Source organism: Papio anubis, chromosome 7 (genome assembly GCF_008728515.1).
Source record: "Papio anubis isolate 15944 chromosome 7, Panubis1.0, whole genome shotgun sequence".
NCBI lineage: Eukaryota > Metazoa > Chordata > Mammalia > Primates > Cercopithecidae > Papio > Papio anubis.
The window spans coordinates 124200082-124225401 of NC_044982.1; the positions used below are offsets into that span (position 1 = coordinate 124200082).

The 25320-nt window shown below is 52.4% G+C and overlaps 1 protein-coding gene across 2 annotated transcripts; it reads left to right on the forward strand.

Moving 5' to 3' along the window:
- Nucleotides 1-868: 868 nt before the first annotated feature.
- UBAP1L (ubiquitin associated protein 1 like) lies at nt 869-12377 on the forward strand. 2 transcript variants are annotated; one of them, XM_009210410.4, is made up of 5 exons: nt 869-1509; nt 2816-3388; nt 5480-5689; nt 10614-10715; nt 11916-12377. In XM_009210410.4, the coding sequence occupies exons 1-5, from the start codon at nt 1390-1392 to the stop codon at nt 12048-12050; spliced, it is 1140 nt and encodes a 379-aa protein (XP_009208674.1). In that variant the 5' UTR covers nt 869-1389; the 3' UTR covers nt 12051-12377. The 2 variants fall into 2 exon arrangements, with proteins under 2 accessions (XP_009208674.1, XP_021796351.1); XM_021940659.2 differs by lacking the exon at nt 10614-10715 and having other exon boundaries at nt 11916-12374.
- The last annotated feature ends 12943 nt before the right edge of the window (nt 12378-25320 follow it).

Genomic DNA, 25320 nt, shown 5'->3' on the forward strand with positions numbered 1-25320 from the left:
TGTGTGATGTTTTAGAGATACTCTTTATTAGTTAATAAAATTCCCTTCTATTCCTAAGTTGCTGAAAGGGTATGGGTATTGATTTTGTCATGTTTTTTCCTGCATCTATGGAGCTATATAATTATATAATTTTTCATCTTTATTCTATTGATATTTGTCTTTATTCCCATTTATTGATTTGGGAATGTTAAGGCAATCTGTCTTTCCTGAAATAAACTTAACTTGGCAGTGTTATATTCTTCTACCCATAATTATTTTAAAGATTTTTTTGTGGCCGGGCGCGGTGGCTCAAGCCTGTAATCCCAGCACTTTGGGAGGCCGAGACAGGCGGATCACGAGGTCAGGAGATCGAGACCATCCTGGCTAACTCGGTGAAACCCCGTCTCTACTAAAAAATACAAAAAACTAGCCAGGCGCGGTGGCGGGCGCCTGTAGTCCCAGCTACTCGGGAGGCTGAGGCAGGAGAATGGCGGGAACCCGGGAGGCGGAGCTTGCAGTGAGCTGAGATCCGGCCACTGCACTCCCGCCTGGGCAACAGAGTGAGACTCTGTCTCAAAAAAAAAAAAAAAAAAGATTTTTTTGCATCTGTATTCATGAGAGATTGGTTTCTAATTTTTTTTTTTTAATCAAATTTGGTATCAAGGTTATGCTAAAAATCGGCCGGGTGTAGTGGCTCATGCCTGTAATCCCAGCACTTTGGGAGGCCGAGGTGGCCGAATCACCTGAGGCTGGGAGTTTGAGACCAGCCTGGCCAACATGGTGAAACCCCGTCTCTACTAAAAATACAAAAGTTAGCTGGGCGTGGTGGTGGGTGCCTGTAATTCCAGCTACTTGGGAGGCTGAGCCAGGAGAATCACTTGAAACCAGGAGCTGGAGGTTCCTGTGAGGTAAGATCAGGCTACTGCACTCCAGCCTGGGTGGCAGAGCGAGACTTCGTCCCAGAAAAAGAAAAAAAAAAAAAAAAAGGTTATGCTAAAATCAGAATAAGTTAGAAAGTATTCCTTATTTTCTTCTTCCCTGGAAGAGTCTATGTAAATTAATACTGTTTGTTTCTTAAACATTTGGGTGACAATTATTTTGATGAAATGCATTAGAACTAGTTTTGTGGACCATGTTTTGGAAAACAATGGTCTAGAGCATGACTGAAATATGAAATAGTGAATTCCTGTCTGTGTGAATGCTCTTGTTTTTATTCATTTCCTTCCTTTATGCAGCACTGGCCCCCTCACCTTTTCCCTTCCAGCTGTTGGGGGCTCAGCTAAGTGACCACACAGGAGAGCAGTGAGGCCATTTGAGGCCTGAGCTTGGTCCTCAGGACTCGACTCTCTCTCCCTACCATCAAGCAGCCCGCCCCAGTCCTGCCAGCCATCTCCACACTCCTCTGACAGAATGAATGCCCTCGATGGTGTTCCCTTCAAGTTGCCCAAGGGCTTTGTGATAGGCACAGAGCCTCTTCCTGGGCCAGAACTCAGCGTCCCGCCCTGCGGGGAGCTTCTGCTGGGTTCTATGGTAAGTGTGTCTCTGTGTTTTTGTCTTCTAGGTCTGTGGGTCTGAGGCTGAGTCCATGGGGCCTTGTTCCTTGAATTTAAAGGACAGCTAGCCCTGACCAACATGGTGAAACCCCGTCTCTACTAAAAATACAAAAAATTAGCTGGGTGTGGCAATGTGTGCCTGTAATCCCAGCTACTCGGGAGGTGGAGGCATGAGAATCGCTTGAACCCAGGAGGTGGAGGTTGCAGTGACCTGAGATCGTGCCACTGCACTCCAGCCTGGTGACAGAATGAGACTCCGTCTCAAAAACAAATTCAGCACTCTTTTTGGGCCACCGACCTTGTATCCAGCCCCACTGCTTGGCCTGGGCACACCTACCAACTCCACCATTGTAACGTCAGAATGGTACACACTATTTCTGTAAAGTGACATCTTTCAGATACTTAATGGCTTTTCGCATATGCATACCCTTGATGGCCTGGGCAGTTGCACGAGTGTTCTTAAAGTGACCATGAAAATTTGAACCTCTTGATTTGCACGACTTTGTGGGGTTCTCTAGGTCAAATGAATAGTGAACCATTTTCACAGATTACCTCAGGCCGCTTAGGGAAAGAGCTGTTTTTGTTTTTTTCAGAGTTTCCCTCTGTTGCCCAGGCTGGATGGAGTGCAGTGGTGCAATCTCAGCTCATTGCAACCTCCTCTTCTAGGGCTCAAGCGATCCTCCCACCTCAGCCTCCCAAGTAACTAGGACTATAGGCATATGCCACCATGCTTGGCTAATTTTTTATATTTCTTTGTAGAGATGAGATTTCACACCATGTTGCCCGGGCTGGTCTTGAACTCCCGGGCTCAAGTGATCCTCCCACCTTGGCCACCCTAAGAGCTGCAATTACAAGCATGAGCCACTGTGCCCGACCTGCTTTTGTTTTTTGAGACAGGGCCTAGTGTGCTGGGCTCAGGTGAAAGCTTCTTTGCTAAGAATAAGTTTTATTGGAGAAAATTTTTAAGTAGTTTTTGCTCAACTACATACTGAATGGCAAAGGGATTTAGATGTTGGATTTAATTACATTTCATTCTATTAACGAATTCATCACTTTGTCATTTATGCCAGTTTGCCATTAAACTGTTACTGGTATCCATCGACCACAGTGTTAGCTATAAAACCCAGGGTAGAGTGGGCTGTGATGGAAGCCCGGGGCTCAGAATCTGACGCTGTCCAGGCCTAGAGAGTCTCTGGCTGAACAGGGTCCCCCAGGCCAGGGGTTAGTGTTGTGACCCCGGGGTCCTGGTTTGCCCCGGGCTTTACGTCGCCTTCTTTCCACAGCACGACTTCAGCCTGGAGAGGAGGGCACTCTTCTGGGTGGAGGCCGCCGGCCAGGGACCCAGCCCGTGCCAGTGCGGTGACCCGGGGACAGCGTCGGCCCCTCCAGCCTGGCTCCTGCTAGTCAGCCCCGAATATGAGCTGGCAACTGCCACAATCAGAGACCAGGAGGCCGGACACCAGGAAAGGCCGGAGGAGGAGGGTGAGGACGAGGCAGAAGCCTCTTCTGGCAGCGAGGAAGAGCCGGGCCCACGCAGCCTCCAACCGGGCTCTCCGGCCAGCCCCGGCCCCGGCCGTCGCCTGTGCTCACTGGACGTGCTGCGCGGCGTGCGGTCGGAGCTGGCGGGGGCAAGGCGGCGACTCTCCGAGGGGAAGCTGGCCGCCCGGCCCCGCGCCCTCCTGCACGGCTTCCGCGGCCGCCGCGCGCTGAGCCTGTGCCCCAGCCCCGCGCCGTCCCCCAGGTCCGCGTCACCCCCGAGGTCCGCGCCCCAGTCCCCCGCAGCCCCCGCGTCGCCCCCGCGGCCCTCCACGGCCGGCGCCATCCCCCAGCTACGGAGCCACAAGCCCACGGTCGCGGTAAGGATTCTGCCCGTCCCTCCAATGCCGCCGCTCAGCAGCCCAGGCCCGCAGCCTCGGTCCCCTACCCCGCCCGCTCCTGTGTCCTCCCTTGACCTGCTCCCACCTGGGCCTGTCCAGTGTTGTCCTCCTGCGGCCCTTTGCCTAGAGTAGTCCCTGTTCAGAAGTCCCCATGCCCCGCGTTTCCCACTGTGCCTGCCTTGCTTTTTTAGGGCGCAGGTCATAGTGGTTTTAATTATGCAGAAACTGTCTGTCTCTTCCAACAGAAGTTGAGCTCTTTTAGGGCAGGGACTGGATCGCATTGATTTTTGTTTCCAGAGCACCCAGCTGCCGACTTGACCCATAGGGGGCGCCCAGTGGATGTCTGTTGAATTGATGAACACAACGCAAATCTAGGGCTTCCCACTGGGTGAGGTTTGCTGTAGGCTGGGGAAGCTGGAGGCTCAATCAAGGAATATTCAAGGCACAGTTACTTCCTGCCAGACACTGGGTTTGGGAGTGTCAAAACCACAGAACATGGAGAGTTGGCTAAGAGGGTGTGGGACCAGGCCCTGCACTGTACAGCGGAATCAGGTGTTGAGGGAGAGTCAGGGCTGCTGCAGGCTGAGAAGGTTTCAGGATGGAGGAAGTGAACCCTGAAGAGCAGGGAGAAGTGACCCTACATATTTGAAGTGACCATATAGTGAACCACCCCTTCTCTACCTGCACAGTGAGCCAACAACCCTTCACCCGGTTGTTTAGAGCATACATGGTAGAGAAGAGGCCCTGTATTCGCGATGAGCCACGCCCACATCCAAGACCAGATGCTGATGCCAGGATGGCTCTTCCGTGGCCAAGATGAATTTAATTCTCACAACCACCCTGTGGGGGTGGGACAGTATTCTGTAGATGATGGAAATGAGGCACAGAGTGGCAAAGAATCTTTTTCAAGGACACAAAAGTAGACTCAGCTCCTAAACTTTGATGTTCTCCACTCTAGAGGTAATAAAGGGTAGATCCTAGGGTGAGGTCGTGGCAGGGAGAGCCCTGAGAAGATGTGGATGGGTGGAGAATTCATGTGTGTTACATATACACTCCACCCTAGGAGCCAGGCGGCGGCTGGGTTTTCCTTGGGAGGAGGGGACAGGATGAAACGTTCAGGGCTGGCAGAGAGGTACCTCCTCATGGGAGAAGGGTTGGGATGACGCCGGCCAAACCAATTGAAATACCTTCAAGTCACCCTCCTTAATCCAAGGTCTGTTTCAGTTTCTCCAACACCACAACCGAAGGGCTGGTGTGCCCAGTTCCTCCCCTGCTCCATGCCCTGCCAAACCCCAGCCCAACCAAACTCAAGAAGGAACTCAAGAAGGAGGGCTTGGTTGGGAAGACCTACCCCTGCTCCTCCCTCAACAAGGTGTGGGGCAAAAAACCTGAGTAGGGTTGAGGTGCCAAGCGTGTGTTGCTTAATCGGGTCATTAATGTTTCTGAACCTTGATTTCAATGTCTGTAAAATGGGATCGTAGAATAGACCTCATATTTCTTTCACTAGTCACTTTCCTGACTTTTTTTTTTTTTTTTTTGAGACAGAGTTCCACTCTTATTGCCCAGGCTGGAGTGCAATGGTGCGATCTCTGCTCACTGCAACCTCTGCCTCCTGGGTTCAAGCAATTCTCCTGCCTTCTGCCCCAATCAAGTAGCTGGGATTATAGGCATGTACCACCATGCCCAGCTAATTTTGTATTTTTTAGTAGAGACAGGGTTTCACCATGTTGGTTGGGCTGGTCTCGAACTCCTTACCTCAGGTGATCCACCTGCCTTGGCCTCCCAAAGTGTTGGGATTAGAGCCATGAGCCACCACGCCCAGCCCCTCACATTGTCTTATTTAAGCCTCGTAATAGTCCTATGAAGTAGCTTAGGGATTGCCCTCATTTTTCATATGAGTATACTGAGTAAGCATTAGAGAGCTGGGGTCTGCAGGACTCTAAGCCCTCCATAATATTAGGCCCTACACTCTGTACAGAAGGTGGTACATAAAGGCATTTTTTAAAATGTCCAGCCCAACTGGGTGTCACTTCCTGTGGTAACTGACATTCCAATCTGTCTATATTTCAGTCCCTCAGCCCGTACACTTGTCTGCCACCTCCTGGGGGGGCACCCCAGCCTCTCAACCCCTACAAGTCACACCCTGATACTGCGGCTGACCTGCTATCCGCCCTGAGCCAGGAGGAGCAAGACCTCATTGGGCCAGTGGTCGCCCTGGGATATCCCCTGCGAAGGGCCATCATAGCTCTGCAGAAGACAGGGAGGCAGAGCCTGAGCCAGGTGAGTTGGGGGGCCCAGAGCTGATGGGCTGTGATGCTGGAGCCAGGTGAGTGGCCACATGGTTTTCACCTTTTGAGCTTTGGCATAGGCCCAACAACAGCATCAGCCAACCCCAAAGATCTGGAGCATCTATGGCCCCTCAAGGTTGTCCTGAGATGGTCAGGCCTTTATACCCCTGCCTCAATCAGTCATTGCATGTGGGAAGGGGATGACTGAGGTAAGTGGATCTCTGTTGTTAAGGTAATCCCTGAAGGGGCAGACAACTGAAGAGTGTCTCCCAGCTCTCCCAGCTCTCCCAGCTCTCCCAGCTCTCCCAGCATCTGGGGCAGTAAGTCCTGCAGTGAAAGGGTATGTGGATGGAACATCACAGAGTCTACCACGCCCAGGTTCTACTCACCCACGTTCTATTCTTCTAATAGAATTCACTCTATTGGAAGTATGGCGGAGACTCATGATGACACTCCAAGGACAGCACTCTGAGCCACGCTAATATTTGGAAGCAGGTCTTGACCCCTAATATAAGCCAAGAATATAAGAACACCTGCAGAGGAGTGAGGGCCCCCAAAGTGCTTAAAAAGAGGTGCTAGTCACAAGATACCTGGGAGAAGAAGTGGTATGAGTGTTATAGGGGTGTTTCTGTCATCTATTTTTGTGTAACAAACTACCCCAAAACTTAGTGACTCGAAACAACCATTTATTTGCTCATGATTCTCTGGATTGGCAGTTTTAAGGTGGACTCAGCTAGGGGGTTCTTCTGCTCATCTTACCTGAAGTCTCATGTGGCTACAGTTTGGTGACTTACTTGGGGCTGAATGATCTAAGATGGCCTCATTTACCGTACAGTGGGTGGTGATACTTGTCAGTTGGGCCACATATCTCCAGCAAGCCACCCTACTTGGTTCCAAGAGTAAGGCCTCTTGAGGCCTAGGCTGAAATTGTACATAGTCACTTCTGCCTCATTCTATTGGTCAAAGCACATCACTGACCACTCCAAACTTAAACAAGGGAAAAACAGACTCCATCTCTTGGTGGGAGAGGCTACAAAAAATTTTATGATCATTCTCAATCTACCACAAGGAGGTTCTAGTGATCAAGAAAGGCTTCATGGAGATACCAAGCACTGAGTGGGACTTCAAGGATGGATAAGATCTGACTCTGAAGGAAGGAGAAGGGGTGATATTCCAGGAGGGAAGGACAGTGTGAATAAAGGAGTGGAGGTGGGAGGGAAGTGTTTGGGAGGCTCTGATCTGACCAGTCTTGTTGGAGGAGAGGGTGCATGAGGCAGGCTGGTAGGAGATGAGACAAAGAGAATTGGGGGTAGATTTAGGGGTCTTGAAGGCTGGCCTGAGAATTTGATAAATGACCCAATAGCCAAAAGGAGGCATGGAAGGATTGTAAGTAGGGTCAGGAGGTGACACTGAATGCCATTGCCTACACCCCCACATCCCCAACTGAAAGCAACATCCCTTACTGTGCTGTTTTCTAAACATCGGGACGCTTCATGGTTGGATGGCTGTTCCCAGGGTAGTTGGCACTTTTCATTTTTCTCCCGTTCCTGCCCCACCATCAAAAGGCTTGGACACCTCCGTCATCACTGATGAGTATGGAATGCTGGGTCCCTGCGGTCCAGAGCTACCTGCTCCTGCAAGAGGGAATGGCAGAAGGAAAGTGACTTTCAAACAGGAGCTGGGGTGGGGCTGGGGAAATGCACCTGGTCCCCTTGCCCACCCACTCCTGCTTCTACTCTACTCTGGGTTCATAAGTTCATGCCCTGTCCTGGAGGGGAATTTCCAACATAGTGACCTCCATGTGGCTAAAATGGCAGGGAGGGGTGCTAACATTTATTGAACATTTTCTTTGCATGAATCTCTCTCTCTGAGGGTATTCAGTTAGGTTTTCTCAATTCTGCAAGGTTGCTATTACGTTATGACCACTTTGCAGATGAGGAAACTGAGGCCAGGGAAGTTCATACAGTCAGTCAATGGCAGCACTGGGGTGAGGCCGGCTGGTCTGACTCTGCATCTTGGTTGCACAATGCCTTTTATCTCATTTTCTGTGTGACAACCTCCCAGGACAGCACTATAGGCTGATCTGAGATTTAAGAGCAGATCTAAAGTCACCCCTACCTTCAGCTGATACTGAAAAGCCAGGGTCTTGGCCAAAAAGCTGGCCAGGAGGGCTGTGAGGCCAGGTGCACAGTGGGGCTCTGATATGCCTCCCCAGTCCCTTCAGGCCCTGTGACAAGGCTGAGGTCTCAGGCCATCTCTCTGGGGGTCTGAGGATGAGTCAGAGCCAGCCTGGGGCCCTGGCCTCCCAGTGGGTGAGCTGGAAGAATTTCACTGCATTGGGAACATTGTGTTTCCAGATATAGACTGACCACCTGCCTGGCCCCCTGGATCTCTGGGTGGCCTTCCTCAGACAGCAGTCAGGAGCCAGACCCCAAGGGGTGGGTCTGAGGGGCCTTTGGATGACTTCATCTATCCTCCCCCACCAAGTTAGTATTTCTGTCTGTTCTGTGAAGTCCTGGTAACTGAACAAGTCCTTTGGGTTCAGATTCCTTCTCCCGCTGAAAGCCGCATATTGCAGTAAATCCTTTTTGGCCAAGAAAAATGACAGATGGCCCAGGAGGAAGGGCGTCAGGTGATAAGAGACAAAGCAGCTAGAAGAGTCAGGGAGAGAAGATAAAAAAGAAATTGTGCAGCACTCCTTTCCTTCCACAAGGCTTGATGTGCCCTCACTGCCTCCCTGCAGGACAGGCCTGGGTGCCACGTGTGAGGGTCCACAGGCCAGGCCACCTCTTTTAGCCTCAGTTTCCCAGTTCACAGGGTGGAGGGGGAATACGTGTTTGGAACCAGTGACTTCCGGGGGCCCCATCCTGTGGCCTGAAGGTGACATCTCACCCACCTGGGGGCCTGAGGCAAGCCTGATAGCTTCGACAGTCCTGCAGGCCCAAAAGCTAACCAAGCAGCAGAACCTTTGCAAATGTAGACTCTCAGGGCTTATCCTGCGGGGTCCCAGTCAGTGGATCTGGGGGGAGCCCAGGGGCCTTTAATTTAAAAAAATGTGCAGATGGGTCTGATATTCACGGTGGCATGGTATAGATCAAGGTCAGCTGTCCCCATTCAGTGACGCTTAGTCTTGGGTGCACATTAGAATCACCTGGAGAGCTATAGGAAAAAATCCCAATGCTCAGGCTACACCCCAGACCAATTATATCGTAACCTCTGAAGGTGAGGCCCAGACATCAGTAATATTTCAAGTTCCCGAGGCGGTTGCAATAAGCACTGAGATTGAGAACCATTGCTGTGGATGAGCCAAAAGGTGGAGGCAGCGTCCACCATCCATCCTTGCCTGCCCTCCTTCTGAAAGTGAAGGTTTCACCTTTGGAAACCCTGTCCTCCACCAACACAGCTCAAAGCCCCTCCTCTAGCAGCTGATCCCTCTGATGGACGAGGCATTAAGTGACAGGTTACATCATCGGGGGCCTAGTCCTGGGACCCTGGGCAAGGCACCTGCCTTGTCTGAACCTCAGTTTCCTCAACTGTGAAAGGAGGGCACGGGTGTGTGGTTTTCAAAATGTGCTCAGAGCAGGTCTGGCTGTATTGGGCAGTACCTTGGGCAGGAGCACTGGACTCCGGGCCCCCATGCCCCTGGCCCTTGTTCTCCCAGAGCAGCTCTGATCTTAGCCTGTTATTGCTGAAGCCTCCTTGTGCTAAGATAAACACTTCAGGAGCTAAAAACAATTTGAAAACTGTTAGTCTAGATGATCTGCACTTTCATCCCAGCTCTGAAGGTCTGCAGAAACCCCACTCTCCCTTCTCCACATATTCTCATAATTCCTGTGGTCTGGAGCCTTCATTTGGCACCTACACCCTATAAATCCTGCTTTGATTTGCCTGGCACTGATGTGGTCCTGTATCTGGTTTATCTCCCCCACTAAGCTGTGAGTTCCTTGAAGGCAGGTCTTCATTCGTTTTATAAACACAGCATACATTTATTGAGCTCCTTCTGCCACCATGCTGGATGCTGGGGACACTGTGGTGAATGAGACTGACACAGCCCCTCCCTCATGGAGCAAAAAGTTAGTGGATGAGAAAGATTGAGTGAAGCAATTACAAAGTTACATGTGCTGTAATAGGGAAGCACAGGGTGCTATGGGGGCACGAGGGACAGCACCGAGGAAGACAGAGGGGGCAGGAAGCTTCCCAGGGACAGGGAAGGAGGCCGGCCTTGGCTGAGGGTGCTGCATCTGCAGAGTCCTGGAGGGTGAGGGAGGGGCCAAGGCCATAGACAGGGAACAGGCCTTTGAGCCCTGCCTGGTAAGGAGCAGCATTTTATCCTGGGCCCCTGATGACGTAACTGTGGGGTGACCTGAACAGTTTTTCTAACCTGTGGAATCCTCCTCTGTGCCTCCCCCGCACCCCTTCTCCAGCACTGGTGCAGGAGTTGCATAGTAGTGGCTCAGGAGTCCGGGATGAGAGAGATGCATCTGGGGGTAGAGTAGGGGTGCACAGGTGTGGACGGATGAGGAGGCACCTTCACACGAATGGGTGCTCCTGGGCAGGGATGGGTGGTGCACGAATGTTGAATTGCGTTGGGTAGTAGGTGGGATGCCTGTTTGAAGCCTGTCCTGCTCCCCACCTAGGTTCTATGAACACCCTAGCCCACCTGACAGCCCTTTTCCTGGAGTCCAGCTCCCAACTTGGGATAGTTGGTGAAGACCCACTGTCTGCCTGTCCCCAGGCACTCAGAGGAAGGCTCTATCCCTCTTCTGTGGGCTCATGGGATCTCTGGGGCCACACTGCATGTAGTGGCTTGCCCTGTTGCCTGGCCCTCAGCTCAGGCCCTTGGAGTGCCTCTGCCCTGGCTGCTGCCCCTGCTGCTCCTCTTACCCTCCGTCCCTCTCTGCCCTCTTCCGGCCCAGTTTCTCAGCTACCTCAGTGCCTGTGACCGCCTGTTACGTCAGGGATATGAGGAAGGCCTGGTGGACGAGGCCATGGAGATGTTCCAGTTCTCTGAGAGCCAGGTCAGCAGGGCTTCCTGCCAGGACCCCAGGTGATGGAAGGGATGGGGGTGTGCCCAGAAGCCTGGATGCAGGGGCACACCAGTCTTCAGAGCCAGCCTGTGGGTCCGTCGGGAGATTGCCTGACTCCTCAGCTCTGGGGAGGAGATGGTCCAGGGTGCTACAGCAAGGACAAAGGAGAGAGGCACAGAGGGAGATCAGGAAGAGGTCGGAGGGGGACAGGAGGCAGAGAGCAGCAGGGGCTTTGCTTTGTTAGACTGAATCAATGCAGCCTCTATAACTGAATGCCCACTCTTTGTCAGACATCCAGATAGGAGCCACGGGCAGCATAAAGATGCATGACCTCTCTGCTTGGGGAGTGTGCCACCTATCCCAAGTGCATGCAGCTGTAGGCCCAATAGTCACATCTTGATTTCTGAGACTGAGTCTCACTCTGTCGCCCAGGCTGGAGTGCAATGGCGCGATCTTGGCCCTGCCTCCCAGGTTCAAGCAATTCTCCTGCCTCAGCCTCCCGAGTAGCTGGGATTACAGGTGCCTGCCACCACACCCGGCTAATTTTTTTTGGTATTTTCAGTAGAGACGGAGTTTCACCATGTTGACCAGGCTGGTCTCAAACCCCTGACCTCAAGTGATCCACCCGCCTCGGCCTCCCAAAGTGCTGGGATTACAGGAGTGAGCCACCGCACCCGGCCCCAGTAGTCACTTCTGAGTGCCCCATGGCAGAGCAGCTCTTCACAGAGGCTGAAGGGGACAGAGAGTTGAGTGAGGCCCCGAGAAGGAGAGAGGGAGCAGAGGTGGGGAAGTTTCAAGCCCTGGGGTCGGAGGGGAAGGAAGGTGCAGGCTGCGCTGTGAGACCTCCGCAGTGTTCAGGGCATGGGCAGGGACCTTGGGCTGTTTGTGCTCCGGGTGCCGGTGTGCGGTCTGCCCCAGCAGAAAATTGACAGTGAGTGGGAGGAGAGTCAGGACAGAGCCCGTGGCCAGGCTAGGGCCTTGTTTTCTTGGCAGAGGAAGGGAGGTCGGAGCCTACATCACCCTAGAGATTCAGGAAAGTGGCAGCTGCAGCCCAGGATCAGGCTCAAGTGGCCTGGGGGGAGCCACAGCTTTTTGGGACTAGGAAAACCACAGCTTTTAAGCTGAGGCTCCCCTCGGCTGAGGCCAGGCCCAGCAGAGTCCCCAGCACCCTCCCTGTCTCCTCTTCCTCAGGCAGGGGAGTTCCTGCGCCTCTGGGAGCAGTTCAGCGACATGGGCTTCCAGCAGGACCGGATCAAGGAGGTGCTGCTGGTCCATGGCAACCGCCGAGAGCAAGCCCTGGAGGAGCTGGTGGCCTGTGCCCAGTGACCACGGAGGCACTCCACGATGCCTGGGCGTCCAGGCCCAGTGCCAGACCTGGCGACCCATCCTAACTGTATTATTAAAACCAAGCAAGAGTAACAAAGTGATGCATGCTTATTGTAAAAACACAAATAATGCCAAGGGTGACAGTTAACAGCAGCAGAATCTGCTGAAAGAGTTGAAATGGTTGCCTCTGCAGAGGGGCAGATGGGACAGCCGGACGGGGAGCTATGTTCTTCATGCATGCCTGTGAAACCACCTGATTTGACTCTTTACACTGTGTGCATTAGTAACCTTGATTTTAAGAAAATTAAAACCAATAAATAATGGGCAGTTCTTTTGAGTCCTGTAGGCGCCTGGTCTTGGTGTGGAAAGAACATCAAACTGTAGGTCAGAAGACCTCATTTCTGATTTTAGGTCTACTGATGTCTGGGTCAAGGCTTCGTTGGGCCTCAGTTTCCCTAGGAAAAGTAGAGAGATTTGACCAGGTCAAAAGCTTCCAGGCCTGGCAGCTATCCAGAAGAATCCTTCGGGTGTTTATTCAAGAGTCCCAGGCCCCACCCCCGTATATTCTGATTCAGGAAGTCTAGCTTGGCAGCACCCAGGAATCTGTTTTGTTTTATGTAAGAAGATCTCTGGGGATTCTTTACTACATAACAGGCCTGTGGCCAGTGTGTGTGACTTTCAGCCAGTCTGGGTCCCCTTCTGCTCTGACAATTTGTGATCCTATGCCAGTCTTTCCTCATTTGTGGGGTGGGGAGGTTGTGACCAGAGTTGTCTCCAGTCACCCAAAGCCTATCCTTCAGAAGTCCCCAAGGATTGAAGAGACCAGTTGCTGGAGCAGCCCATAACTCAAACAAGCAGAGGCCAGGGGCCAAGACTCTGGTGCCTCTGCCCTCCCCAGCAGGCCCTGTGCAAAGACTTGCAACAATTACCCCAGAATCAAAACATCTCAGCCCCCTCCACCCTGCAAACAGGGCTGGACCTGGAACTGAGGCCTGTAAAAAAAAAAAATGAACAACTTCCACGTTTCTCAGGGCTTCAACCCCAGATACCTCACCTGAATGTGTAATGGCACTTCTGCAGGCCTACACACAACAAGCTTGGAACTAGAACCAGGTCTCCGGAGGCCCAATAGCCCCTCGGTGCTTTCCACTAAGTCTCAATGCCTGCCAACTTGAAATCACAATAAAAATATTCTTTGGCCTTAAAACTTGCCTTGAATAACTTGCAGGCAGCACAAAACTATTAGAGAAAATGGGCAGGATGTTGTGAAGTTGGACATACATCTGTCTGTTGCCAAAAGTAAAACTACACTTGAAAGAGACAGTAAAGTTCAATTTCTAAGATGCAATATTAGGTCCAAAGCTAATGTTCTGATTAAGGTAACCTGGCCTTGGTCTACCACTTTACTAAGTCCCCTTGATTAGAGGCAACCAGTTGACAGGCCCATCCGTTATTCCTATCCTTCTCCCACATGCCCCAAATCTGTCCATCCCTAGCAAACTGTTGCTTGATTAAAAATGTGACATCTGGCCAGGTGCGGTGACTCACCCATGTAATCCCAGCACTTTGGGAGGCCGAGGCGGGCAGATCACTTGAGACCAGGAGTTTGAGACCAGCTTGGCCAACATGACAAAACCCCGTCTCTACTAAAAATACAAAAATTTGCCAGGTGTAGTGGTGCACGCCTATAATCCCAGCTACTCGGGAGGCTGAGATGGGAGAATAGCTTGAACCTGGGAGGCGAAGGGTGCAGTGAGCCAAGATCATCCCACTGCACTCCAGCCTGGGCAACAGAGTGAGACCCTGTCTAGAAAAAATATATATATATATTTGGGAGACCGAGGCAGGTGAATCACCTGAGGTCAGGAGTTCGAGACAAGCCTGGTCAACATGGTAAAACCCCATCTCTACTAAAAATACAAAAATCAGCTGGGTTTGGTGGCATGCGCCTGTAGTCCCAGCTACTCGGGAGGCAGAGGCAGGAGAATCACTTGAAGCCAGGAGGCAGAGGTTGCAGTGAGCCAAGATTGAGCCACTGCACTCCAGCCTGGCAACAGAGGCAGACTCTGTCTCAAAAAAAAAAAAAAAAAAAAAAAAAAAGTCAGACATTAGAAGCAGGAAGGTTGCTTGAGCCCGTGAGTTTTAGGTTAGAGTGAGCTACCACAGTGCCACTGCACTCCATAGTGAGATTCTGTCTCCAAATAAAAGGACAGACATCAGTGAGCAAATTGTTCATTTAAAATATTTTTTAGGAGGTACAATAGTGTGGTAGTTAGGGGCACAAACTCTGAAGTCAGATGTGGGCTGAAACTACAGCCTTAGCACTAACCAGCTGTGTGACCTTTTGAACATCACACAGCCTCTCTGCCTCAATGTCTTATCCATAAAATATAGATACTGAAACTTCCCAATTGTGATGATTGAGCAGGATAGTGTGCAGGAAGATTGTGCCATGGTATCTAGTAGCTACTTATTTATACATATTTACACCCAGCCTCATTCCATCATTATTACCTTTACTATGATCATCCTCCTCATCACTGTTATGGTTAACAAATCTCCAGCATTTATCGTCAAACTCAGAAACCCTGGGAGAACCGCTCTCTGCCTCTCAGGTCAGCAGGGTTAAAGAAGGTGCCTGGCTGGAGCAGAGGATTCTGGGAGTGCCACCTGGGAGAAGGACAATCTCTTCAGTTAATACTAAGGATCAGGTGGCTGCCTTGGTGGCTCCTTGAAACAGCAGCAGATGACACACTCCAGCATGGTCTGGACAAGAGGATCCTTAGAGAGGAGGTCAGGAGGATGGCAGGGTCCAGGTTCCAGGAGCAAACCAAGGCCTGGCCCATGTAAGCAGAATGAAGCTAATTCTGCCCGGTTCTTGCTCTCCCTCCTGTCCGCTTATGCTTTGTCTCCTCTTCTGGATCCCCACCATGTTCCCCGCAGAGGCCCAGTGGAGCAGGCTGAAGGTGGCCTTTTGACTCTGACAGGAGGCCTATCTCCTAACCCATTCGGCCTGAGATCTCAAGGCCTTTACGTGTTCCCTTCCTGGGGAAATGTGCACAGTGCCCTCTATCTGGTTGACTTTCTGCCTCCTTCTTAGAAGGACCCTCGTGATTCCATTGGGCCCACCCATATAATCCAGGACAATCTCCCACCTCAAGATCCTTAATCACAGCCAGGCGTGGTGGCTCATATCTGTAATCCCAGCACTTTGGGAGGCCGAGATGGGTGGATCACTTGAGGTCAGGAGTTCGAGACCAGCCTGGCCAACATGGTGAAACCCAGTCTCTACTAAAAATACAAAGATTAGCCAGGCATTGTGGCGCATGCCTGTAATCCCAACTACTTGGGAGGGTGAGGCAGGAGAATTGTGGAGGTTGCAGTGAGCTGAGATCATAGCACTGCACTCCAGCCTGGGCGACAGTGAGACTCCACCTCAAAAAAAAAAAAAAAAAAAAAAAAAAAATCCTTAATCACACCTGCAAAGTCCAGGTAACAGATTCACAGGTTCTAGGAATGAGGACGTGGATGTCTTTGGGGGACCATTATTTGGCCTACCACAGAGAGGCACTGCTTAACCCAAAATAAGACATGTGTAATGGTGGCATTTCAGGTACTTGTATCGGGGGGTTTCCTTGTATCTTGTATTTGTATTATGCAAGGCTGGGCCCCCAGGCAGGCTCCAGCACACACAGCTGCCGCTGATCCTCTCTCACCTCTGCTCTCTTGCTTCATCTCAAGTCAACCTTCCGCAGCTGATGACATTCTTCTGGCATGGGAGCAGCGCCAGCTGAGGGGCTGCCAGCACCTCCTCTCGGCCCTGACCCTTTCACTCTGCGGGGAGGGAACACACTCGCAGGTCACTGTTGGCCTCCAAGGATCAACTGAAGTCAGGAGCCGCTTCCCTCTTCTGGGACCCTCCTGCCCTCTCAGCCCCTTCCTTCCACTCTCCGTCCCCCATGCTGCCCAGGCTGCCTCTAGCTGCCCTGTCCTCCTGTCTTATCTAGAGAGTAAAGAATTCCTTTGTTGACCTCTGCAGGGAACACTCTTTGCCTTCTGAGAACTTAGGGGCCGAGGCAATGCTTATTTCAGGATAACGGCTCATAAATGATAGGGTTTTAGGTACAGTGCAAGCTGTTAAAGGGAAGGCGTGACCCTCACAGTTCTCCTCAAATGACCATTCTGTCTCTACGCAGGACTCACCCTGAGAGGAACGTGGGGCTTTAGGAAGCTCAGGGAAGGATCTTTCCTAATGAGGGTTTGGGGAGGCTTCCAGAGTCCTCCTCTCAGTATGGGACCTCCTGGGGGGCTCCTCTGCTCACCCTCAGATCCCAAGGGCCAGGTCTTTAATCCTAGCGATGCTGGGGTCAGAAAAGTGCAGAGACAATCAGGAGTCTCCCAGAAACACACTCTCTGTCACACACACACTTTGACCTCGGGGAGTGAAACTCTCCCACACTATCAGGAGGAAGTTGATGGTATGTGTGTCTTCACACTGGGCACAAAGGTGATCCTGGGCAGGGCAAAAACTGCCCAGCCCTACCCACCTCCTCAGCCCCACATGGGGCCCTCTGAGGAGAGAAGACGCTGCCCTGAGTTTCAGGTGCTACAGCCCAGGTGATGAGCCAAAACTCCCACCAGAGAACCCTTCATTTCCTAATTCTGTCACCCCACAAACCTTTACTGCACACCATGCCAGCTGGTGCTAGGCCTGCTGGGCCCAGAAGACGGGATGAAGGAAGGGAAATGGCCTCTGCCCTGGAGGGAGGGGGTTCCCAGGGCGAGGCTGCCAGGTTTGCGTGGCAGCTGGCTGAGAGGTCAGTGACACAGTGAAGGCAGAGGGACAGGCAGGCTTTGGCCTCGCAAGGGCCTCTGGAGCTCGCGCACAGCCAAGTCCCTCTGTGGAGTCAGGTCCTGGCCAGGCATCCTACTGGCTTCACACTCAGCCCAGTGGTGGGGCACCCACCCCTACTCCAGCCTCCTACTCTCCTGGTGGGTGGCCCTCCCTCCTGCCCATTCTACTCCTGAACCTGTCCTTATAAGGCCACCCGCTCAGGAGACGTGCGTTCTGTGTCCTCTGGGCAGCTGCCCACACAACGTCATCTGCTGTTTTACTGCTCGAGATTTTTAACCTATGATTTTATTTTTTTGTCGTTAAGAAAATGTTTCCAGGTTGAGCAGAGACATTAACTGGGTGCCAGATGAGGGCAGAAGGATGAATGCCAGGGTGCTTGGGAGCCAGGGACCCAGGACTGACAGCCCCAGGGCATGACTTAGCCACATATCCCAAATACCGCAGTAGCTGAACCATTCCAAGAACTCCAGCAGGCCCCGTGCGGGCCATTTCCCCTTAAGTGACACCCACTGAGTTGGGGGAGTTGACCCTCCCCCAGCTGTGGACCATCTTGTGTTGTTAGAGTGCCCTTTGGTCCTCTGTCCGGTTCGACAGCGGGCTGGAGCGCTGGAGTCTTGAGTACACACGTTGTGGGGCAGCCTCAGTGGGACCGTGAGCAGCTCCTGATGCTGTGGACTGTCCATTTCCAGCCAGGTGCGCTGGCCTTCCCAGGGAGTGCTGAGCTACCAAAGTCCTTCCAGTAAGATATTGTTCTCCTGAACTTAGCCAAAGGTTTCCCTGGCTGACAACCAAAGCACCCTGCTGGGTGCAAGAGAACATGAGTAAAGGTAGTGGCAGTCAAGTGGGGCAGAGAGTGTGTCCTGTCTCCCTGCGAACATAGAGGAAGGTGTGTTAAGCTGGATGAGAGAACCTTGGGGTGAAGCTGCCACCAGGAAGGACGCTATCTCCATCAGGGAACTCACCTTGTGGTCCTAACTGCTGCAGGGGCTGGCTGCCTCCTTCGATCTACTGTGAGGCCCTGGGGGCTGGGGCTGAACCTGACTTGTCTCTCTGCCTCTGTGCCTGGCACAGCTTCTGGTTAGAGGAGGTGCGCAAAGTCCAAAGAAGAAGAAAAAGAGTAGGGGGAGAGGGCAGCCCGGAGAGTCACCCGAGGAATGGCCCGTGCTGAAAGGGAGGTGCCTTCCAAAGGGCTGTCACCGAACTCCAGCTGAAAGAGCCACCAAAAGGGATTCAAGGAAGCTCTAGTACTCGGGATGACTACTAGTGAGGTGATTTCCAGGAACCAAGGCAGCCACCGCCGTTCCTCGGCGACCAGACCTCAGAGCCTGGAAGGACTGCAGGGCTGGGGCTGAAGAAGGGATCCCAGTAGTTGCTGGGAGGGTCCTGGTGTTGATCTGCACAGGCCCCCCGGTGCCCACGGAGCGGAGTGAGGTTCCAGCTGGTTCACACGCCCCTGTGCTGTGCTCCTTTGGAGACCACATGGTACCTTTTGCATGGCAGTAAGGCAAGCAGAAACAAGCGTAGGCTGCTGTTCTTGAGCAGGCCAGGAGCAGTGGCCACACACGGCAGTGGAGGAGACTGAGCTCTGAGAAGAGCAGTGGGTGCTGCTGGGCAAAGCTGCCACCACCCTGTCCCTGTGATGAGGAGCTTCGTTTTGTCACACCAACCCCAGGCCTGGTGGGGGCAGGTGGCCCATGAGACCGCCTAGAGGCAGTCCAGAGCTGTTTTGGGGGTTCAAGGTAGGAGACTGAACCTAAGAGAAGTGTCTTTAGCTCCCCAGGAGTGCAGGGACCTCAGTTACAGGGCTGGGGCCCATGGGTCATAGGGATGCCACCTTCTCAGCATCTGGATCTTCAGTCAGACCCAGGGCTGGGGAGGCCGCCTGCACAGGCCAGGTGAGAGGACTCACACACTTGCCCCTCCACCCAGCACTGTCCTCCCTCCACCAGAGGGGGCACCAGCCTTTGTCCCTAGGGTCATATTCTGGAGAAAATGCCCTAATCAGGAGGGACGGTGAGAGATCTTTTCAAGGCCAAAACTCTTTGGGGCTCCCAAGTACACCAAGCAGCCATGAATTGCCTTCTCCATCTGAAGCCAGACTGCCCGCTATTGCCAAGATGCTCCGCTGCCCATGCCTGAGGGCAGGGAGGTCTCTGCTTCACTGACACTGACAGCCAGGCCCTGCTCCACACCCTGTCTGTGCTCTCTCATTTACTCTCCCAACAGCCCTTTCAGTTTAGGTTCTGCTGTCCTCACTGACAGACGCCCACCTGAGGCTCAGAGAGGGTAAGCAACTGCTTAAGATCACACAGTCAGGAAGTATTAGAATTGGATCAGAATCCAGGAAGTCTGAGCCACAACTGGAGCCTCCCTGCCACTACACTGGCTCCTTTCACAGTGAGCCTGTACACACGTTCCCCCACCTGACCCCACAGCAAATGTATGCACCAGACACACCTCAACCACAGATACAAACGGGCTCAGAAAGGTGATGCAACCAGCCCCACATCACCCAGCAAACAGGTGGCAAGGGTGGGCCTGAAGCAAGGATCCCCAGGGCTCCCTCTATGTACCTTGCAGAACCCCTTGGATAAATCTGGTAATAATCTGGTCCAGCCAGGGTGGTGGAGGCCGGGGCTGCAGGCCTGCCTGGCCCCTCACTTGGGAGGGGGTGACAGAAGCTGTGCACTCTGGAGCTCATGCCATCTGGTTCAGTTTCCATTCCCAGCCACTCCTCAGAGAGCTTCTAAAGGTCAATTTTTTCCCCTCAAATTCAAGTGACTTGGGAGGCAAGGCCCTGGCTGCTGGTCACGGAGGCACCGCCTCTGCCTGTAAGACATTCCTCTGGTTCCCATAACCGTGTGATCAGGCAGAGGCACTGAGATGGGCATTTTCTTTTTTTTTTTTGAGACGGAGTCTCGCTCTGTCGCCCGGGCTGGAGTGCAGTGGCCGGATCTCAGCTCACTGCAAGCTCTGCCTCCCGGGTTCACGCCATTCTCCTGCCTCAGCCTCCCGAGTAGCTGGGACTACAGGCGCCCGCCGCCTCGCCCGGCTAATTTTTTTGCATTTTTAGTAGAGACGGGGTTTCACCGTGTTAGCCAGGATGGTCTCGATCTCCTGACCTCGTGATCCGCCCGCCTCGGCCTCCCAAAGTGCTGGGATTACAGGCGTGAGCCACCGCGCCCGGCCTTTTGTATTTCTTAATAGAGACGGGGTTTCACCATGTTAGCCAGGATGGTCTTGATCTCCTGACCTCGTGATCCGCCCGTCTCGGCCTCCCAAAGTGCTGGGATTACAGGCTTGAGCCACCGCGCCCGGCCGAGATGGGCATTTTCCAGTATAATGTGCCCCAGCCAAGCCACTTGGTGACACGGCCCAGAGAGCTGAGGGTCAGAGGGGACAGGGCCCATGTCCAGCAGGGTCTTGGCAGGAAAGAGATGGCACACTCAAATCAGGTCACTAGAGGAGGGTTGAGGAAAGAGGCTGTTCACAAAGGGTGGAGGGCCCCTAAGGGATAGTACAAGGCTAGTGAGCTTGGGGTTTCACCACTCCCGCCTGGGCAGGAGGGAAGAGAGCAGCCACCTCAACCTGGAGACAGAGGGCTGTAAGGAAAGGACCACCCGTCAGCGGCAGGGACTTGAGTCAGTGAAGGAAAAAGGTCAGTGCAAGATCACCCCGCAGGGAGGGAGCCAGGAACTAAGTTCCCTGACTCCACACCCCTCCCCACTTCCCACCTTCTGCTGCTGCTCTGTATTGGGAGCCAGGCAAGGGAGCCCAGTGATGTCACCCAAACAGGACCACCTCTCGGGGTGTGGAGCAGGAGAAAGGAGCGGATCTGGAGGGACAAGCTGATCTCGAGGGACAAGGAGCTGTCAGCCCAGGGCTGAATGAGGGGCTTGCTATCTGAATACAAAAAGCAGGTCTTTCAGTCACACTCACTGCCTCAAAAACTCGCTGTGGCTCCCCACTTCCTACAGAATAAAGCCCAAGTTCTCTAGCCTGGCATTCAAGGCTCTTCACACACAGACTCCAGCCTACTTCTCCGGCCCCATTACAGGTACTTCACATCATCTGCACAGAGACTCTGTAACAGTCTCTCATCATCATCTCCATTTGCCCAACATCACAGAGCTGGCACGTAGAGCTGGAATATGGACCCAGGTCCCCTGGGTGCCATTCTGCTGCATCATGAGCGATAAGCACAGACGGCTGGAACACGGTCCATTCACCAAAACTGCACCTTCTCCACGGTAAGGGTGTCAATAACGGGTGGAGGGGAAAGTGTGAAGAGGAACCAGAAGAAAGAACTTGGAAGGTGAGGACTGCATATGCTGGTCTAGAGGCTCTTATTTCACCCTCAGGACAACCCTCCTGGAATTATCATCTCCGGTTAGAGTTGAGACACCTTCACTCTTTCATTTCAGCAACTTTAAGGAATTTACCCATGGTCAAACAGAAGTCCCTGTCAGAGCCAGGGTTTGCTGCAAAATCAGCTGGCAGGCAGGCAGCACTGTCCCTCTGCAGAGTGGCACCTACAAAGTCCTCAGTCCCTCGTTTCCACTGCAACCCAGTGTTAGCTCCTTCCCTAAGCACCCGAAATTCCCTTTGCTAATCGGGACTTTGCGGTTAGGCATATTTTTGTAAGACTCCTGTTAGAATGAAAATATGTTACCTGCAAAGGGAAGCAAGTTGGGCCAATGGTTTCTGATTTCCTGTAGAGTTGGCAAAGTGTGTGTGTGTGTGTGTGTGTGTGTACGCATGAGTGTGTGATTTGAAGGGCCCAGGTGCCCAAATACCATTAGAGATTAACTCCTTTGTCTCTACCTGCTGAATCTGAGTGCTGAATGGGGTGTGTGTGTAGAGGAACTCTCCTAGAAAAAATAAGGATGATGGCCGGGCGCGGTGGCTCAAGCCTGTAATCCCAGCACTTTGGGAGGCCGAGACGGGCGGATCACGAGGTCAGGAGATCGAGACCATCCTGGCTGACACGGTGAAACCCCGTCTCTACTAAAAAATACAAAAAAACTAGCCGGGCGAGGTGGCGGGCGCCTGTAGTCCCAGCTACTCGGGAGGCTGAGGCAGGAGAATGGCATGAACCCGGGAGGCGGAGCTTGCAGTGAGCCAAGATCACGCCACTGCACTCCAGCCTGGGCGGCAGAGCGAGACTCTGTCTCAAAAAAAAAAAAAGAAAAAATAAGGATGGAAGCCTGGAATCAGGGAGGGCAGCCTGAGGATGGGTCACCATAAGGAAGTTCTTTCATGAATGCCCTGGAAGGCAGCACAGGAAATAACATGTGAGGATGGGAGGAGGATTCCAGAGAAGCAGGCTTTAGGTTGGGTGGTCCACTTGCATTGCTGTGTCTCCAGGAAAGTTGCTTGCCCCTAACCCGTGACCTCGCTTTCCTTCCCTGTGAAGAGAGGGGTGGAACTAGAGGCTTATACCCTGCTCCAAGACCCTGTAGCCCAACAAAAGGCCCATTTTCCCTTTGTTAGTTACTCGGATGCCAGAGAGAAGGGCTCCCTCTTTTCATGCTTCCCCAGTCCAGCTGGGGCAGAATCATGAGAGCTGCAGAGGATGCTGCTGGGACAAGACCTCCTCCAGGGGGTCCTGTATCCCACGTCCATTACTGGCCTGTTGGGGGCAGCCTGTCTTCCAACAACTGTGTCTCCCACCAGCACAGTTAATTTGCTGCCGTTCCTGGGATGTGACAGCAACTTGAAGCAAAGTAATTAGGATGAAAAAGAGGCCCAGCTCCTTGGGGCCAAAGGAAAATAAACAGAGCAGCCCTGTGTGTATTCCGCCGCCAAGAGGAGCCATTCTTCATGGGATGATTAGCATTTCCAATCCCAGCTTCCTCCCTTCCCTTGAAAGAAGAGAAGTGACCCGTGAGCTGCTGCTTTTCTCAGATCCCACTCTTCCCAAGGTGGACTGTGAATCTGACAACTCATCACCTCCACAGAAAAGTCTTCCCTGGCCACCTGCCACAGCCCTGCCAGAAATGATACCCCTGTCCTCTGAAATCTGAAAGCCTTTCTCTGTACCTCTCCCATGGAGCTTCCTTGACTGACTGATCAATTGATCAATTCATTCTGTCAACAAACATCCGTCGAGTACCATTCATTCATTCAACAAATATTTCTTAAGTCCCTACTATATAAATCATCTCTTAAGCTGCCTACTATGTTCTAGTCATTGTTCTGGGTCCTGATGAGACAGCAGTGAACAAAACAGAAAAAAACCTCCGCCTTAGTGGAGTCAAATTTTAGTAGGAGGAAGCCAACAGCAAACAAGTGAAAAGAGAGCATGGAAGATGATGCTAAACGCTATGGAGAAAAATAAAACAGGAAAAGGGAGAACACACAGAGAAGGGGGAGGTAGGTTTTAACTAGGGAGGTTAGGAAAGCCCGCAGGATCGAAGTGACATCTGAGCCAAGACCTGCAAGAAGCAGAGTGGGGCTAAGTGAGGCAGTGTGCAGGCAGACACCGGCCACAGGCCCTGAGCTGGGAGTGTGCCTGGTGTGTCTGAAGAGCGATGAGGCCAGAGAGGAGTGGGAGATGAAGTCAGGGAGGAAACAGGGTGGGAGAGTCTGAAAGGACTTTGCCTTTCAGAGAGGGAGCACCATGCTCTGACCAGCGTTTTGTTGAACTAGGATGGCTCTGGCTGCCCTGTGAGCACACTGAAGGGAAGCCAGCAAGGAAGCGGGTCCTGGGTGGAGGACAGGGGTGGGGCAGCTTCTCTGCCTCTGCCGGGCGGGCTATATAAACCAGATAAGATGATTTCAGGCAGAGGAAGGCTTGGGGTGCAGGACATCCGGAGTCAGGGGCAAGGAGAACGTTTGTGGAAGACTGGAGAGAGCTCCAGAGAGTCGGGCTGTAGGGCTGCCACCAGGTTCAGGAAAATGATCCCTGCAGCTTTAAGCTGTGTGAGTGTAGGCCTCTCAGAAAGGACGGACTTCTCAGAGTAAACCTCTGGGCTGGGACCGAGAGATTTCAAACCCAGCCCTCTGAGCTCAGGAACTCCTAAGTGTTTCTGTAATTTGCCCAGCTGCGCCTGGTTTGTGCCCCCACACCTGCATGCAGCAGTCAAGCCGAGGTGCTGAGGAATGAGAGGCTGAGAATCCCAAGTCCTGAGTTCAGGTCCCTCCTCTTCCACGTGACTGCCTGTGTGACTCTGGGTGAGCCATTCTGGCTTTCTGCTGGTTTCCTCACCAGCACCCCAGGACACCATCCCTGCTGAGAGCGGTGGGCAGCTGACATGCTGACTGTGGGTGGAGCAAAGCCTTACTTGTGAGAACCCTTAGGCAGAGAAGGTTACAAAAACTGGTTTACAAAAGCTCCCCACACTTCCTGAGATGAGGGAGTATCAGTGAACATGCAAATATCCCCCAGGGCCTAAACCAGTCATTACCCGGCTGAACGGGGCTACTGGTCTTCCAGGTCTATCCTAAGGGAAGAGAACTAGTTAACTTTCCTATGGAAGAGGGAGGAGAAAGGGCTGAGTCCAAGGGAACAAACGAATCCCCAAAAGAGGTGGGGATACATAGAGAAAGGCAAAAGGGAGGGAGTGTTAAGGAGACCGTTGGAAACACCGTGTCCATCTCAGGATGTCGGCCAAGCAGTCATGCAGCACATAAGACAAGCCTATGGCCCTGGGTTCACAGCCAGCTTCTGCCACTTCCTAACGAGCCTCTTCTAATCACACGACCCTTGAGCTTTTTCCCCTCCATTAAGCTGCTGGAGTAGGGGTGTTGCCAAACTATCTACCATTTAAAATTCTTAAAAGCTCAAGCAAGTCAACTGTGGGAAAGCTCTCTGTGAACAGTGTTGTTATTATGCACAAAAGGCATCTCAGAAAGGGCCGCCCTGGATGAAGGAACAACCAAATGCCAGGAGCCAGCAGGCCGGGGCTGAACAGCCTCAAGTGCAGACAACGCTGTGGGATGAGAGAGACTATGAGCTGATGGATCACGATGTGGCAAGTCTCAGGTGTTCAGCACTGGTCAGGAGGCACGAGCAAGGAGGAAAATGCTCTGTACTGTTAGGAAAAGTTATCTGTAACTTGGAAGTAAGGCAAAAGGAGAATTCTTTCCTTTCAGTGTCACTTTGGGACAGGGTTGAACAGAGAAGAGTTATTTAATTTTCAAGGGGAATGTACCTTTGCCTTACAATTTACTATAGATTAGAGCCCAGACTTTGTGAAGTCACATGCTAACTTGTAGGCATATGCACAAATATGTACATGCATGTATGTAAAGATGCAAAGGATTTTTGTTCAGTAGAGAACCAAAAAAATCATGCTTTTGTCCTGTAAGGCATATACCAGTTTTGTCTCTAACTTAGCAAACTTATTTTAGTATGTCTCTTCCAACTAAATACACAAATCTGTCTCTCAAACGCTCTTTCAATCAGCTTTG